At 49.9% G+C, this 15,261-nt stretch overlaps 1 protein-coding gene across 3 annotated transcripts in view; it reads right to left on the minus strand.

Moving 5' to 3' along the window:
- Positions 1-2,296: 2,296 nt before the first annotated feature.
- The window catches only part of HDHD5 (haloacid dehalogenase like hydrolase domain containing 5), a 21,064-nt gene continuing 8,099 nt past the window's right edge, over positions 2,297-15,261 (minus strand). For all 3 annotated transcript variants that reach the window (XM_017882086.1, XM_017882095.1, XM_017882105.1), the window contains exons 2-8: positions 12,878-13,081; positions 11,795-11,907; positions 9,821-9,914; positions 7,880-7,913; positions 5,839-6,013; positions 3,314-3,502; positions 2,297-3,123 (exon numbers count right to left, since the gene is read on the minus strand). In XM_017882086.1, coding sequence (XP_017737575.1) covers positions 2,787-3,123; positions 3,314-3,502; positions 5,839-6,013; positions 7,880-7,913; positions 9,821-9,914; positions 11,795-11,907; positions 12,878-13,081 — 1,146 coding nt within the window. In that variant the 3' untranslated portion in view covers positions 2,297-2,786. The remainder of the gene's footprint in view (positions 3,124-3,313; positions 3,503-5,838; positions 6,014-7,879; positions 7,914-9,820; positions 9,915-11,794; positions 11,908-12,877; positions 13,082-15,261) is intronic.

A 15,261-nucleotide genomic window follows, 5' to 3' on the forward strand; every position in this document is an offset into this window, starting at 1 on the left:
ACTCCGTCTCTGCCAAAAATCAGAAAATTAGCTGGGTGTGGTGGCACGCACCTGTAGTCCCAGCTACTTGGGAGGCTGAGGCAGGAGAATCGCTTGAATCCAGGAGGCAGAGGTTGCAGTGAGCTGAGATCGCACCACTGCACTCCAGTCTGGGGGACAGATCGAGACTTCCTCTCAAAAAAAAAAAAAAAAAGGGAAGGGATGGCACGAGCCACGTGGACACTGTGGCCTGGCAGAGGGGCTGCGAGAGGCCCTAGGCAGGAGGGAACGTGGCGTAGGGTGGTGGGTGTGAATGATTATGAGGAAAGCAGCAGGTGAGGTCCCGGGGGGAGCGGTGGGACAGGATGAAGAGGATTTGTACCAAGGTAAGAAATCACTGCTTTTGCTGAGTCAGATGTCACCGGAGGGCTTTCATCATAGAATGGGCCATGTGATCTGCCAATGAGTGAGCAGAGCAGGTGGGAGAGAAAAGGGCAGAGGCAGGGAGGCCAGAAGTGTGGCTGCAACAGCTCAGGTGAGGCCAGGGGCCTAGCTGGGGTGGGGCGTGGTGGGTAGCAGAGCTCACTTGGGAAATTAAGAGGAGCTCAGCAGGACGCCAGGCCCTCAGCCTAGACAAGGAGAGCAAGGAGGTGCCGCAGCCACCTGAGGTGGGGAAGACAGTTAAGCAGGAGGTGTGGACTGCGCCCAGTGTCTGGTCGTGGACACAGCGACACTTACACTGAGGGAATGAGCACAGCTCCTCAGTGCTCAGCCACTCAGCCTCCAAGAAACCAGTTCTCCTGTTTCACAGCCACTCTCTCAACCTCCTTTGCTCCCTGACCTCTAAACACCTCTGAGGCATCCAAGCAGAGGTGTCAAGAAATCAGCTGAGGGCCGGGCACGGTAGCTCATGCCTATAATCCCAGCCCTTTGGGAGGTCAAGGCAGGCAAATCACCTGAGGCCAGGAGTTTGAGACCAGCCTGGCTAACGGTGAAACCCCATTTCTACTAAAAATACAAAAAATAAGCTGGGCGTGGTGGCGCATGCCTGTAATGCCAGCTACTCAGGAGGCTGAGGCAGGAGAATCGCTTGAACACAGGAGGTAGAGGTTGCAGTGAGCCGAGATCGTGGCATTGCACTCCAGTCTGGGAAACAAGAGCAAAACTCCATCTCAAAAAAAAGAAAGCAAGAAATCAGTTAAGGCCGGGAGCAGTGGCTCATGCCTGTAATCCCAACACTTTGAGAGGCCAAGGAGGGCGGATCACTTGAGGTCAGTTCAAAACCAGACTGGCCAACATGGCGAAACCCTGTCTCTACTAAAAATACAAAAATTAGCTAGCCAGGCATGATGGAGCATGCCTGTAATCCCAGCTACTCAGGAGGCTGAGGCACAAACATTGCTTGAACCTAGGAGGTGGAGACTGCAGTGAGCTGAGATCATGCCACTGCACTCCAGCCTGGGTAACAGAGTGAGACTCCATCCCCCCCACCAAAAAAAATAGTCAGGCGGAGAGAGCCAAGAGGGCTTTAAGAATGAGGCAAGGAGGCCAGGCGTGGAGGCTCACTCCTGTAATGCCAGCACTTTGGGACACCAAGGCGGGCAGATCATTTGAGGCCAAGACTTTCAGACAAGCCTGGTCAACATGGTGAAACCCTGTCTCTACCAAAAATAAAAAATAAAATAAAAAAATTAGCCAGGCGTGGTGGCGTGTGCCTGTAGTACCAGCTACTCAGGAGGCTGAGGTGGCAGAATTGCCTGAACCCGGGAGGTTCAAGGGAGCCATGATTGTGCCACTGCACTCCAACATGGATGACAGAGCAAGACTCCATCTCTAAAGAATAAAAAAAGAACAAGGGAGGGAAGTATCAGCTGTGTCAAACGCAAACGGCTACTGGAATAAAATAAGGACGAGAACTGAGTGGGAGATTTGCAGATGCTGAGGCCATGGGTGACACAAATGAAGAAATGAAGTTGGTTACTCCTAGAGGAAGGGATGCAGGAAGCGGCATGTTTTCTAGAATCACTGCAGGAAGAGCTGCTTCCTTTAGAACCATCAGTAACAAGATCCTCCTTTTCCACTCCAGGGAAGTTGCTAAGTACAGCTAAGTACATGCCAAACTCATTCCTAGATAACCTCAAGCTTCACAGCCCAGAATGGGTATGGGCTTGGGGGCGGGAGGTAGGAAAGGAGATGTGGGCACCTCGTGGAGCTGAAATGCCACCCATCTCCCAGCCCCTGGGCTGCCCACACCACTCACTCCTTCTCCTTTTCCCACAGGACTTTTAGTGCACTCCAGACAGAGCTTCACAAGAGACAGCATCATGAATATTTATTATGATTATTTTAATTTTTTAAAAAGCCCCAAATCTCTGGACAATAAACTACAATACAGTAAAAAGTAGCATCTGGTGTTAAGACACTCTGCCGACAGGCTGCACGCCTTCAGTGCTGGCAAAGGCTCTGCACAGATGTCCACAGTATTCCACACTGCCTCCCCCTTTTCAGAAGTTCCTACTGAAATGAGGAGGACACTGAGGCACACAGGTGAAGAGAATGGCCTGCCAGGAGAGGCACAAGGGTACTGTGCCCAGAAAATTCTGACAGTTCCATACAAAATGCTACCCAGCAGGGAAAAAGAGCCACGGTCTTCTTCTAAGTGACCAGTAATGCCACACTCATGGGGCAGCAGGAATGGTGGCAAGGGAACCAAGCCCTGACCTGAGCCCAGTGATCAGGCCAGAGCCCAGCCAGTGGGACTCGCCCACAGGTCCAGGCTCAACCCCCTCGCCTCCACCGCACTGCCCTCACTCCGAAGCCCAGCCCTCCTTGCGGAAGACCAGCTGCACAGCCTCATTCACGTCATTCACCACGTGGGAGGCCTCCATGAGCCCTGGACTGAAGCATAAGTCTCGGTGCCCGTGGAATGGGGGCTGCCCTCCTCCAAGGACAGGCTCCGTGGACTGCGGGTTCCTGGGATTGTAGACGCCTGTGCACACCAAGATGGAGATGCAGCTCTGGCTTGCTGAGGGCTGCTGCTGCTGTGGGCCCCTGGCCCCTAGTTCTGGCACCCCGTCACGCGTCGCCTTCTGCAGGTACTGGTGGAACAGGTTGGCGCCGTATATGTCAGACATAGGGTTGTCACTGGCAGGGGCAGCCACACCGGAAGAGGAAAAAGGAGAAAACCCTAACTCAATGTTGCAAAGCAAAGGGAGCAGAGAAGAGTTTCGGGGCAGAAGAGTGAATGAGATATAGGGAAACGGGGGTAAGACTAGAGAGGGAGGGAGGGAAGGGGACGTCATAAAAGGGATGAAGGAGGAGGAGCAGAGCCTACCCCACAGCATAGAGCTTCCGGATGGGGGCGACCCAGCCCCGCCTCTCCGCCTGTCGTCTGATCAGGTCCTGGGCGTACTGGTAAGTGAGGATGCTGGGTTTGCCCATCAGGCCCTCGTATCTCAGCTCCTTGCCCGTCACTTTCTGGTAAATGGTTTCCAGGCACAGCAGAAAGGTGCCATGTCCAAACCTGCCAGAAACGAGCATGCAGCAGTTCAGTCTTCCTGATCTCCAGGCTCTTATAGAGAATAGGACTGCCACTGTCTAAGCAGCAACCACACAGACCAGCCTCTTCCCCAGGGTAAGAGCTGACATGTAGCAGACACTGTGCTGGCACTGGAGGCAGTATTTCACATTTCCCTCTCAGAAAAATTCCATGAGATGACACTATTTGTAAAATGAGGAAACCAAGGCACAGCAAGATTAAGTAATTTGTTCAAGATGGCAGAGCTAGGATTACAACTCAGTCTGACTCCAGAGCTTAAATCCTGCTGTACAGCTGGGGCAGACTACGGTTGCCCTTCTCCCTTCTTTGCTGGTGTCCATTTTCAGCTGACCATATTACCACTAGGTGTGAAAAAGACTTTCCCTTGCCTCCCTTCCAGTGAGGTGTGGCCATGTGACTAAGCTACAGTCAAGGAAAGCAGAATGCTGGGCTAAACTTTTAGTAAGCATCCTTATAACTGGGGACAGGGGGTCAGGCACAGTGGCTCATGCCTGTAATCCCAGCACTTTGGGAGGCCAAGGCAGGTGGATCACCTGAGGTCAGGAGTTCAAGACCAGTCTGGCCAACATGGTGAAACCCCTTCTCTGCTAAAAATGCAAAAATTAGCTGGGTATGGTGGCACATGCCTGTAGTCCCAGCTACTTGGGGGACTGAGGCAGGAGAATCGCTTGAACCCAGGAGGTGGAGGCTGCAGTGGGCCAAGACTGCACCACTGCACTCCACCTGGGCGAAAGAGCAAGACTCCATCTAAAAAAAAAAAAAACTGGGAACAGGGTATTCTTCTCCGCCCTCTCTGCCCTCCCCAACTCTTTCCTGACACCTGGAATGCTGATATGATGGCTGGCGCTTGGGTGCAGTCTTGGCTCACTGCAACCTCTACCTCCTGGGTTCAAGCGATTCTCCTGCCTCAGCCTCCCAAATAGCTGGGATTACAGGTGCGCACCACCGTGCCCCGCTGATTTTTATATTTTTATTAAAGACGGGGTTTTGCCATGTTGGCCAGGCTGATCTTGAACTCCTGATCTCAGGTGATCCACCCACCTCGGCCTCCCGAAGTGTTGGTATTACAAGCGTGAGCCACCACATTTTTCAGTGTCATTTATGTAAAGAATTCTATTTTTAATTTAAAAAGTTCATCTAAAATCTGGTTTATAAATTGAAACCTGCCCCTTGCTTTTCAGTTCACAGCAACATAACCAACCAAGCCCACTGATCTAGTGTCAGCATCCCTCCTCTAGGAATAATACTTCAGAGACAATGCCAAGCCTCGAGCCACAGACATACACTTTAAAAGTGACAAGAGCATCCCATACCCCCGTCTCTCTAGGACTACTGAGATGGGCCCTGAGGCAGTACTGGGCCGTGCCCACCCTCTGCTGATGAGCACTGTTGACTGGGGGTCAACAGCAGGCTGACTCAAGAGTCTGGCCATGCAGATAACAGCAACCAAACAGTACACAGCAGCTGTCAGCTGGCCTTCATGTAAGCACCTTGAGGGCCAAAAAAGGGCTGCCTCTATCTGTGCTAGCCCCAGAATAAGACAGAACAGATGATACCAACACAGCTGAGCAGGGAGTGTAGGCACCTGCATGCCCCTGAGAAAGCCACTTATCCGCTGGGTCTCAGTTCTCTGGTCTATGCAACCAATGGAACAATCGTTAGCTGGCATGATGGTGCACGTCTGTAATCCCAGCACTTTTGGAGGCTGAGGCAGGGGGATCACTTGAGGCCAAGAGTTCAAGGCTGCAGTGAGTTATGACCGCACCAGTGCACTCCAGCCTGGATAAGATAGTGAGACCCTATCTCCACACACACACACACACACACACACACACACACACACACACACACACAAAAGGCAAATGCTTGCTTCCTCCTGCCCTATGTCTTAAGGGTAAAAGGAAACAAGAAAGTGAAAGAACCAATGCTACAGGGTAGAGCCAAGGAAGGAAGGGCAACTGAATGTCCACTGATACAGCACAAGAAGTATCCACGGTTTGGGTCCACAGACACAAAGAGCATGTTCTGCTAAGATTATAGGGGGCAGGGGTCATGTGTGAAACATCCTCTCAATACATCCTCAGACTCCGTAATCTGTAGTTTAGGTTTAGTAACAAATACATGGAGTGATCCTTGAAAGCCCTTCCAAAGGCCAGGTTACTGCAGCAACAACAGGGCCTACCTAAGTAAGGTCCGAGCACCCCGGTGTCAGGATGACGGGTGGGAACTGCCTGCAGGACTGCCCAGGCAGCAGCCAGGAGTGGACCACCAGACCAAGGTTGGGAGCTTTGTGTCCTCACCTGGGCATCTTGGCTTCAGCCATCCACAGGAGATCCATGTTGCTGGCCAGGATGGGGAGGTGAGGGTAGGGGGGTGTCACCAGGCCAGTCCCAGGACTCCCATTGCTGAGGAGGACATCCATGATCAGCTGCAGGCTGGTCTCCCAGCGGACCGGCTCCCCTAGGAGGAGCACCCCTTTAAAGAACAGAGGCGCAGGTGAGGGCTGCAGGGCAGGTGGCAGGCCCTCAGGATGCCAGCTAGGGCTACCTGCCCACAAGCCCTCTACCCATGGTGCACCCAGCTGGGCAGGGCACAGCTCCCCAACAAGCCTAGTAGAGCCCCTTACCCATCTACCCTGGGCGCACAAGGCCCAGGGCCCAGGAAGGAGATTCCTGAGGGCTCCCATTCTGACTTCAGTCCACTGGTGCTTCACAGAAGAGGTTACAAAACAAAAGCAGCATGTCTCAGGCCTACTTCTCCTTGCTGGCTGGGGCTCTGCCACCATGCTCTCCCTCACACGACTTAGCAAGGGCTCCTGTTCCCTCAGTCACTTCTTTCTGAGCCCCAGGGACCAGCAGAACCTAACAGCCAGGAGAGGGGGTGTGGAGTGATACAGACTTGAACCCCAACCTGGACTCCACCAATCTTCCTGTATGACTGTGGGCAAGTAACTTCTCTTCTCCAAGCCCCAGTTTCCTCAACTGCAACTACATAACAGCAACACTACTTATAATGCTATTGTGAGGATAAAAATGAACTATATCATCAGTAAACAGCCCAGGACTAGACACACAGGAAGCACTAGGCAAAGGACTCTGCTGACACTAAGGTACAGGGCCGGTGAACTGCACCAGACCAGTGATTCTCAATGGGGCAGCACCACCCCTTATGAGGTGCTTTAGAAATCAGGGGCAATTTTAATTGTCACAATGACTAAAACCTAGCAAGTGAAGGTTGTGGGAGGGGGCCAGGGATGCTACATACTTAGGACAATCCTGCGCAATCAAAACCTATCCCACAGTAAAATTAAAATTAATTTTTAAAAAAACCATCCCGTGGCTGCGTGTGGTGGCTTGTGTCTGTAATTCCAGGACTTTGGGAGGCCAGGGTGGTAGGACTGCTTGAGCCCAGGAGTTTGTGACTAGCCTAGGCAACATAGTGAGATCCCGTCTCTACAAAACAACAAAAGAAAAGAAAATCTTTCCCATGTCTTAATAACATTTGAATGTCCCACCTGATATCCTGATATCCACATAGGTGAACAACCTTTTCAGAATTACTTGAACAATTCTATTTTACATACAGTCACGAAGTATTTTTGTACAGTTTCAATAAACATCGATTTTTCCAAAAATACAACTATCCTGTAAGTCAAGAGAAGACTGTACGTTGCCTTTTGAAAACTCTACCAGGAGTTGTTCCGTTTTGGAAAATTACTTGACCAATGGCAATGCTGCCCCTGATTTCTGAGTCACCTGTAAATCACGCCTATCACACCTATGAACACACTTACATCAGCCTGCATTTGTAGCTGTTAACATTCATGGTGATTCTGTTTAGTGCAACCATTTTACTTCTTGGATAATTACTACATACTGAAATACATTATCTTCTTACTAAAAATGTTTCCTTTTATATCTCCCTATTACAGTTAGAGCTTTATACTGAACTAATTTTTAATATGTGTGTATAGAAGTTATATTACCTATGAATTTCACTTCAGGATAATAAAGGGGATATTCCAACGTTCTTGCTATAAAAAGGGGAGAACTAGGTTTAAAAGTTGAGAAACACTAGAGTGGATCACCTCTAGGTGCCTTTCCACTGCTAAAATTCTCTAAGCTTACGGTTTTCCTGCAATAGTGAGTGGCACGGGGAAGGAAAGACTAACAACAGTCTCAGAGGTGGTGAGTGGCAGATCCAGACCAGAGCCCAGGTGTCCTGACTCCAAGGCCCCCTTGCTGCTAAACCAGGCTGCAGGCAGTCACACAGAGACAGGCTGAGGGCCAGAGAGGAGAGGGAGAAAAGACCTCACAACTCATCAAAGACGACCTCTCTTACCTTCAATGGGGGGGAAGTCATTCCTCGGGAGGGGCTGCAGAGACAAAGGAGAGGCTATAAACACAAGTCACCGTCCACCCCTGGAGAACCACACCTCCACCTCTGGGATGCTGGGAGGGGAGACACACTCCACAGACCCCATACTCGTGGCCAAGCCCAAGCCAAGGGAAAGCTGGAGAGGACTGAGGAAGATGGGAGAAAGGCGAAAAGACAATGGCCAGGTGGGGCCACAGAACAGGCAGGACACCACGTGTGAAGTCACCAGGAGGAAGGGTGGTCAGGTGTCTTTCTCTGGTGGGAGAGGACACAAGACACAGCCAAGTAAGAGTCTAGAATCAGGCAGCTAAGGATGCAGGTGAGCCCGTGGAGACGAAGGCGGCATCGGGGCCTGATGGGCCATTTCTCCTCATGTCAGTTCTTGAGCAGGCAGCTTCACTCAACCAGCCTCGAGGGTCCATTCCATCCCCAGGCCATGGTAGTCTTGGCTCTGCCACCAACCAACTATGTGACCCAGGACAGGTCACTCCCCTGTGTGGGGCTGTCTCTGAGCTATTCTGAGATCTGTTCCAACTCTGACATTCTGGTTCTCCACAGAATGGTTCTTGCACAGGTCAGGGAGAAAGCCCTCACAGGAGAGGAAGTGCTCTGTTCCATCAGAAAGCTTTGGAGGAGGAAGGACTTAAGCTATATCTGCAAATAAAAGTAAGTTATCTGTTTATAACTGCATGTAGTCAAACTGTGAGAATGGTCTGACTCAAGACCTGGGCTATGTGATACGTAGACAGTGCGATGAGGAGAAAGTGAGCCAACAGGCACCTCAAGAGATGGCAGTCATGCTGCAGAGGATCACCAGGGATCAGATGAGACGGCGGACAAAGTCAGTGCTCAAAAATGAGGCCAGCACACAGGGCACCTGGGCAGATGTGCAGACCGGCCAGTGCTTCCTCTGCAAGCAAGCCGCCTCTCCCAAGGGCAGCTCAGTGCCGGGCTTCAGGATTGCTAACTTCACAATGGCCAGCAGCTCTCCTGGGCAGCACTGGGAAGGCCGGCCAGTAAGTCTGGAACTCCCTGTTGGAAGGGATGCTGTGATTCTGAAAGGGGTTCCCAGGTAATTACAAACAATACAGAGAGGACAGGGAGTAAAGCCATTCACTTCTCTGGGCTAATTTTTTCCTTTTTTTTTGAGACAGGGTCTCACTTAGTCACCAAGGCTGGAGTGCAGTGATCACAGCTCACTGCAGCCTCCAGCGCCTGGGCTCAAGCAACCCTCCTTCCTCAGACTCCTGTGTAGCTGGGACTACAGGCATACGCCACCATATCTGGCTTTTTTTTTTTTTTTTTTTTTTTTTTGAGACGCAGTCTCACTCTGTCGCCCAGGCTGGAGTACTGGTGTGATCTCGGCTCACTGCGACCTCCGCCTCTTGGGTTCAAGCGATTCTCCTGCCTCAGCCTCCCAAGTAGTTGGGATTATAGGCGTCCATCACTGTTCCTGGCTAATTTTTGCATTTTTAGTAGAGACGGGGTTTCGTCATGTTGGCCAGGCTGGTCTGGAACTCCCGACCTCAGGTGATCCACCCGCCTTGGCCTCCCAAAGTGCTGGAATTACAGGCGTGACCCACCATACCTGACCAATAATTTTTTTAATTTTTTTGTAGAGACGGGGTCTCACTATGTTGCCCAAGCTGGTCTTGAACTCCGGGGCTCAAACAGTCCTCCCAAAGCGTTGGGATTACAGGTGTAAGCCACCGCAGCCAGCCTCTGGGCCATTCTCATAAATTCAGGGAACAAAACCCTTAGCCAGATGTGCCTCCAAAGAGGCAATGGACATGCAGAAGCATGGACAAATCATAGCTCTGCAGAAGGGCTTGCAAGGTCAGCGACACAGCCAATTCAGGGCACTGGAGTGAAGGATGACACAGCCCAACCCGTGCTCCTTATTACCGTGGTCTTCAGCCGCCGCTCCAGGTCCACCATGTCAAGCAGAGGGAAGGCCATCCGCAACTCATCCATGGTAACAACATTTCGGAAGCCCAGCCTGGAGCAAGCTCAGGAAGTAATGCTGGACAGTTCTTGGGGAAGAAGCCTTTCTGAATGCATCAAATCACAAGTGAAGGGAACACAACCTACTCCTGTTCAAGCCAGGGAGGAGGGCACCAAGCAGAGCTCAGCAAGGATGGCACAAATTCTGCAGGTGCTGGCAGACAGGCTATAACTGCACAGCCAGAGTAGAGAGGGCAGCTCCTGGCTAACCCACCAGCAGTCACCAGGCATATGCCAGCTACCAGGTCCTACGCTGGGCACAGCCCACGGGGCAAAGGCACGTAAGAATCTCTGTCCCCAGCTGGGTGCAGTGGGTCATGCCTGAAAACCCAGCACTTTGGGAGGCTGAGGCAGCAGGATGGCTTGAGGCCAGGAGTTCCAGGCCAGCCTGGGCAACATAGTGAGACCTTGTCTCTACAAATAAAGTCAGTTAGGCATGGTGGTACACACCTGTAGCCTACTCAGGAGGCTACACAGGAGGCTGGGGCAGGAGGATCACTTGAGCCCAGGAGGTCAAGGCTATAGTGAGCTATGATTGCACTGCTGCACTCCAACCTGGGCAACAGAGTGAGACCCTGTCTAAAAAAAAAAAAAAAAAGAAAAAAAGAAAAGGTGCTGTCCCCAAGGAGCCTAGCACATTCAGAGCCCATGAAAACCAGTGTTCTAAGAACAGTGCTGCCAGTCACTGCTGAGTTCAGAAGAGACTCCTCAGTGGGCTGGGGAGTCCAGAGGAGTCATGGAGAAGTAGGGCTGGAGCTAAAATCTTAAAGGATGAACCCAAATCAGCAAGGAAGAGGAGGCCTTGGGGAGGGACAAGCCAGCTTCATCCTGTCTTCCTGCCTCCATCTTCCTGTCCTCAATTCCAACTTGCAATCTTAACTGGACATGGTTTCAGATTACTTTCAAAATGAATTTCCCCAAAATCCTGATTCTATCAGATTGCCCCATCAGCAATAAAGCCTGCTCTGCCCTCCATTGCCCTGAGAAGTTGGTCAGACTCTTCAAGTTTACTTCCAAGGTTCCCGACACCCTGGCACCACCCACCCTTCCTGTTCTTTCATTCCTCTCCCTATCCCATTCCCAACCTCCTACTTCCCCTGCCTAAGAAAGCTTAGCCATCTCCCGGGGCTCCACTGTACCCCTCCAAGAAGCCACAGGCAACTCCTGCCCCAGGGATACTCCAACCCCTCCCCTCAACGCCTGTGGCGCAGCTCCTGTGAGCTTGTAGGACTTCAATCACACACCATCGTAAACGCTCTTTTATTGCGCACGGGGTTATTCTTGCCTCCTCAAGCACAAGGCCTTGACTGATTCGTCAGCTCCACGTCCTCATCCCGGTCCTCATCCCATTCAGAGTGTGCGGCACACCACTGGTACACAGGACGTGCTCAGCACAGCTCAGTTGCTTGAAACAGGGGCCAGGTATTACTCCGCAGGCTCCCAGAGACAAGCTCCCCATAGCTGCTTCACTACCACTGGCTAATAAACTGACTGGGCACCCCAAGGAAGAGGCTAGAGCAGGGGTTCCCAAACCTAGTTACAGAACCACTAAGAGAGGTGTTTTTTTTTTTTTTAATACAGATTCCTGAGTTTTACCCTAGACCTAGTGAATTAAGGCTCTAGCACAGACACCCTGGAATCTGTATTTTAAGCCCCCCGGAGGATTCTGATGCGGGGGTATAAGGACTGGCTTCTGGAAACCACCAGACATGAGGACTGACCACAATCGGGAGCTTTCCTCCCTCCCCTGAGCCCACAACATCGCCTGTGTACCCCAGCACCCAGCACTCCTCACTACAGTCCCCACTCAGCTAATGGAGGAAATGCCCCGGCCCTGCCCCTTCCCTTCACCCAGAGTTAAGACCAAAAGGATACCCCTGGGCATTTTCCACCACAGGCCCCTGCCCAGACACCAGCATCCGCTTCTCATGGTACTCTGAGAAGAGCTTCATGGGGCTGTGAGAGAGGATAACTTGGTCTGCATCCACCTGTAGGGACAGCCAAGACAGGGGAGGGCAGAGGAAGACAGAACTGTTGAGGGAAATAATGAGACAGGTGGCAGGTCCTTTAGCCTGCTCAGAAAAAGAAAGGTGAGCAAAGCCCTTTCTAGCACCCAGCAGCACTTCTAAAAGGCACCCAAACAGATGTGAGAAGAACCTGTCTCATTTGGTTCTTGCCACACAAAACAAGAGACCAGAAATGCCACAGATGTGGGTTCTGACTACTCGCCACCACCATCCCGTCAGGTTCAGTTTGGATTTCCCAAGCCCCCGTTTGGAAGCCACAGGGTTCATGTGTGCTCCCTGTCACTGTCACAGAAATTGGTCTTTTACTTTCTATTTTCAGTTCTGCTAAGACTTAGCTGCTTAACATTTTTACTAACCCTAACAATGCAGCCTTTAGTTGGAAGATTTTTGGAATTCTCTCTGGAAATCACAGCAAGGAATCAATTTTATTCCATCACACTTTACATGCAACTTTGAACAGCATCATCTAATAAACCAGCCATTTTATTTACTCTCTTGGCTCCAAAGGACTCTTTCCAAAAGCTGAATTCACCCTCAACAAACAAGAATGCATCAAAGTTGGGATATGGTGCAGGGCTGCAGGTGGCTGAAGAGGACAGGACTCCTTCAGGTGTACACATCATACTCAGGAAAGCCAAGGTGTGACTTCAGAGCTGCACCTGCTATTCCTGCTATGCAGAGTTCCAGACACGTGTGTGACCTTTGCTTTCCAGGGACTCACACCCCCAATACCCAGAAGAAAAGAAACAGATACAAGGACATAAACTACAACTACCAAATACACAGGCAGGATTTCTGTGTTCAGCTGTGGCCATGACCTAGGACCAGGTGATTCCATATCCCAACCCAAGGGAAAGGGACTTGGAGTTGGGGCAGGGGCTCCATTAAGAACCAGGTCCGTGGGCTTCCATGCCTCTGTCTGCCTTCTCACCTCGCACTCCAGCAGGGCTGACAGCTCCTGGGCTTTGCTGTGTTGTAAGCTGTTCCCAGCATTTGTAACAAAAACCACGGGCACCCGCAGCTGCCCTTGGGAGTTCATCAGCCTTCGGAAGGCTTCCAGAGCAGCAGGGATCACTCTGTGGCCCCGCACAAGCACTCCATCGATGTCCAACAGGAACCCAAAGGTGGGCGGGCTCTGCAGAGATGGTAAGATAATTACCAGTACGTGAGTCAAGAGGTAGGAAGAGAACAAAGAAACAAACCTTACAAAGAGAGGCTCAACACCATCCTCGGGTCACTCATGTCCCTTGAAAACCTGTCAGAAAGAACAAAAAAATGGCCGGGCACGGTGGCTCAGGCCTGTAATCCCGGCACTTTGGGAGGCCGAGACGGGCGGATCACGAGGTCAGGAGATCGAGACCATCCTGGCTAACCCGGTGAAACCCCGTCTCTACTAAAAAATACAAAAAATTAGCCAGGCGAGGTGGCGGGCGCCTGTAGTCCCAGCTACTGGGGAGGCTGAGGCAGGAGAATGGCGTGAACCCGGGAGGCGGAGCTTGCAGTGAGCCAAGATCCGGCCACTGCACTCCAGCCTGGGCGACAGAGCGAGACTCCATCTCAAAAAAAAAAAGAACAAAAAAATGAAGACAGGATTCTTATAGGATAATTTTAAAATTAGAAAATAGAGAAATCCAAAGAAAATATAATCCCAACACTTATTTTTAATCATTTGTTTTTACAGACAGAGTCTTCCTGTCGCCCAGACTGGAGTACAGTGGTGTGATCATGGCTCACTGCAGCCTTGACCCACCGGGCTCAAGGGATCCTCCCGCCTCAGCTTCCCAAAGTGCTAGGATTATTAGGTGTGAACCACCGAGTCCGGCCTAACCCCAACACTTTAAAACAACCAATTAATAGTTTCCCTTTTTTCTCTATTCTTATATTTGTCTTGTAGCTACAACTGTATTATATGCAATTTTGCATCATCTCGTTCTTTTTTGCTTGACATATGATAAATATTTTTATGGATTACAATAGCCTTTATAACCATCTTTTAAGATTTTATTACAGCAAAAAGTTAAAAAAATATAACCTCAATCACTACAGACAATATAAAAATGTTTCAGAAGTTTCTTGTCTCCAACTTACTTAGTCCTCTTCCTGTCTTGCCTAATTTCCAGAAGGCTTTTATAAATCCATAGTATACACAACTTTCTAATCTTAACACACACATAGAATCATGTTGACTTTGTTTTCCATCTTACTTTTTTAGTTGGTATCTCTTGGCTATCTTTTATTTTTATTTTTATTTTTTTTGAGACAGAGTTTTGCTCTGTCGCCGAGGCTGGAGAGCAGCAACGCGATCTCAGCTCACCGCAACCTCTGCCTCCCACGTTCAAGTGATTCTTCTGCCTCAGTCTCCCAAATAGCTGGGATTACAGGTGTACCCCACCATGCTCAGCTAATATTTGTATTTTTAGTGGAGACGAGGTTACGCCATGTTGACCAGGCTGGTCTCGAAATCCTGACCTTAGGTGATCCACCCACCTTGGCCTCTCAAAGTGTTGGGATTACAGGCGTGAGCCACTGCACCCCGCCCTATCATTCCATATTAATTATGCATAGCTCTATTTCCTAAACATCATTTCTGGCTACATACTATTCTGAGTGAATGATTCACTAATATTGTTCTCTATAGTTTGGACAGTTTTCCACAATTTTGCTATGAAAAATAATGCTACAAGGAACCTCTTCAGGAATACTGATTTTTTTTTCCCACATTATGGGTATTTCCTTGAGCTAGATTCTTAAAAATAGGAGTAATAAACCAGAGAGAGCAAATGTAATTACGCAAACACCTGCTGACAAACTGCTGTTCAAAAACATGTCCACTGGCAATGTACTTTACCCTTATAGTATTGATTTTCACAACTATCTGTTTGTTAATGATCACACTTTTTGATAATTTAAAGGTAAAAAATTATCTCTTCTCGACCTGCATTTCCTGGATTTATAAAGTTGAATGCTGTTTTTAAAAATCATTCCATTTCTCGTTTTATAAACTGCCTGTTGACATACAAGATGTTCTTCAATCGTCAAAACAAATCTAACCTAACTTGTTTGCTATTCTTCTTTTGTTGGTGCCACCTCGGTCAAGTCATTCTTATTGACACACCTACTCTATGCACAGAGCTCCCTTTAAAAAGAGCAACCAGAAACAGAAATGGTGCTCCAGGCCAGGTGTGGTGGCTCACACCTGTAATCCCAGCACTTTGGGAGGCTCAAGAGGGTAGATCACTTGAGATCAGGAGTTCAAGACCAGTCTGGCCAAAATGGTGAAACCCCGCCTCTACTAAAAATACAAAAATTAGCCAG

The sequence above is a fragment of the Rhinopithecus bieti genome, unplaced genomic scaffold (assembly GCF_001698545.2).
Source record: "Rhinopithecus bieti isolate Rb0 unplaced genomic scaffold, ASM169854v2 scaffold_1368, whole genome shotgun sequence".
NCBI lineage: Eukaryota > Metazoa > Chordata > Mammalia > Primates > Cercopithecidae > Rhinopithecus > Rhinopithecus bieti.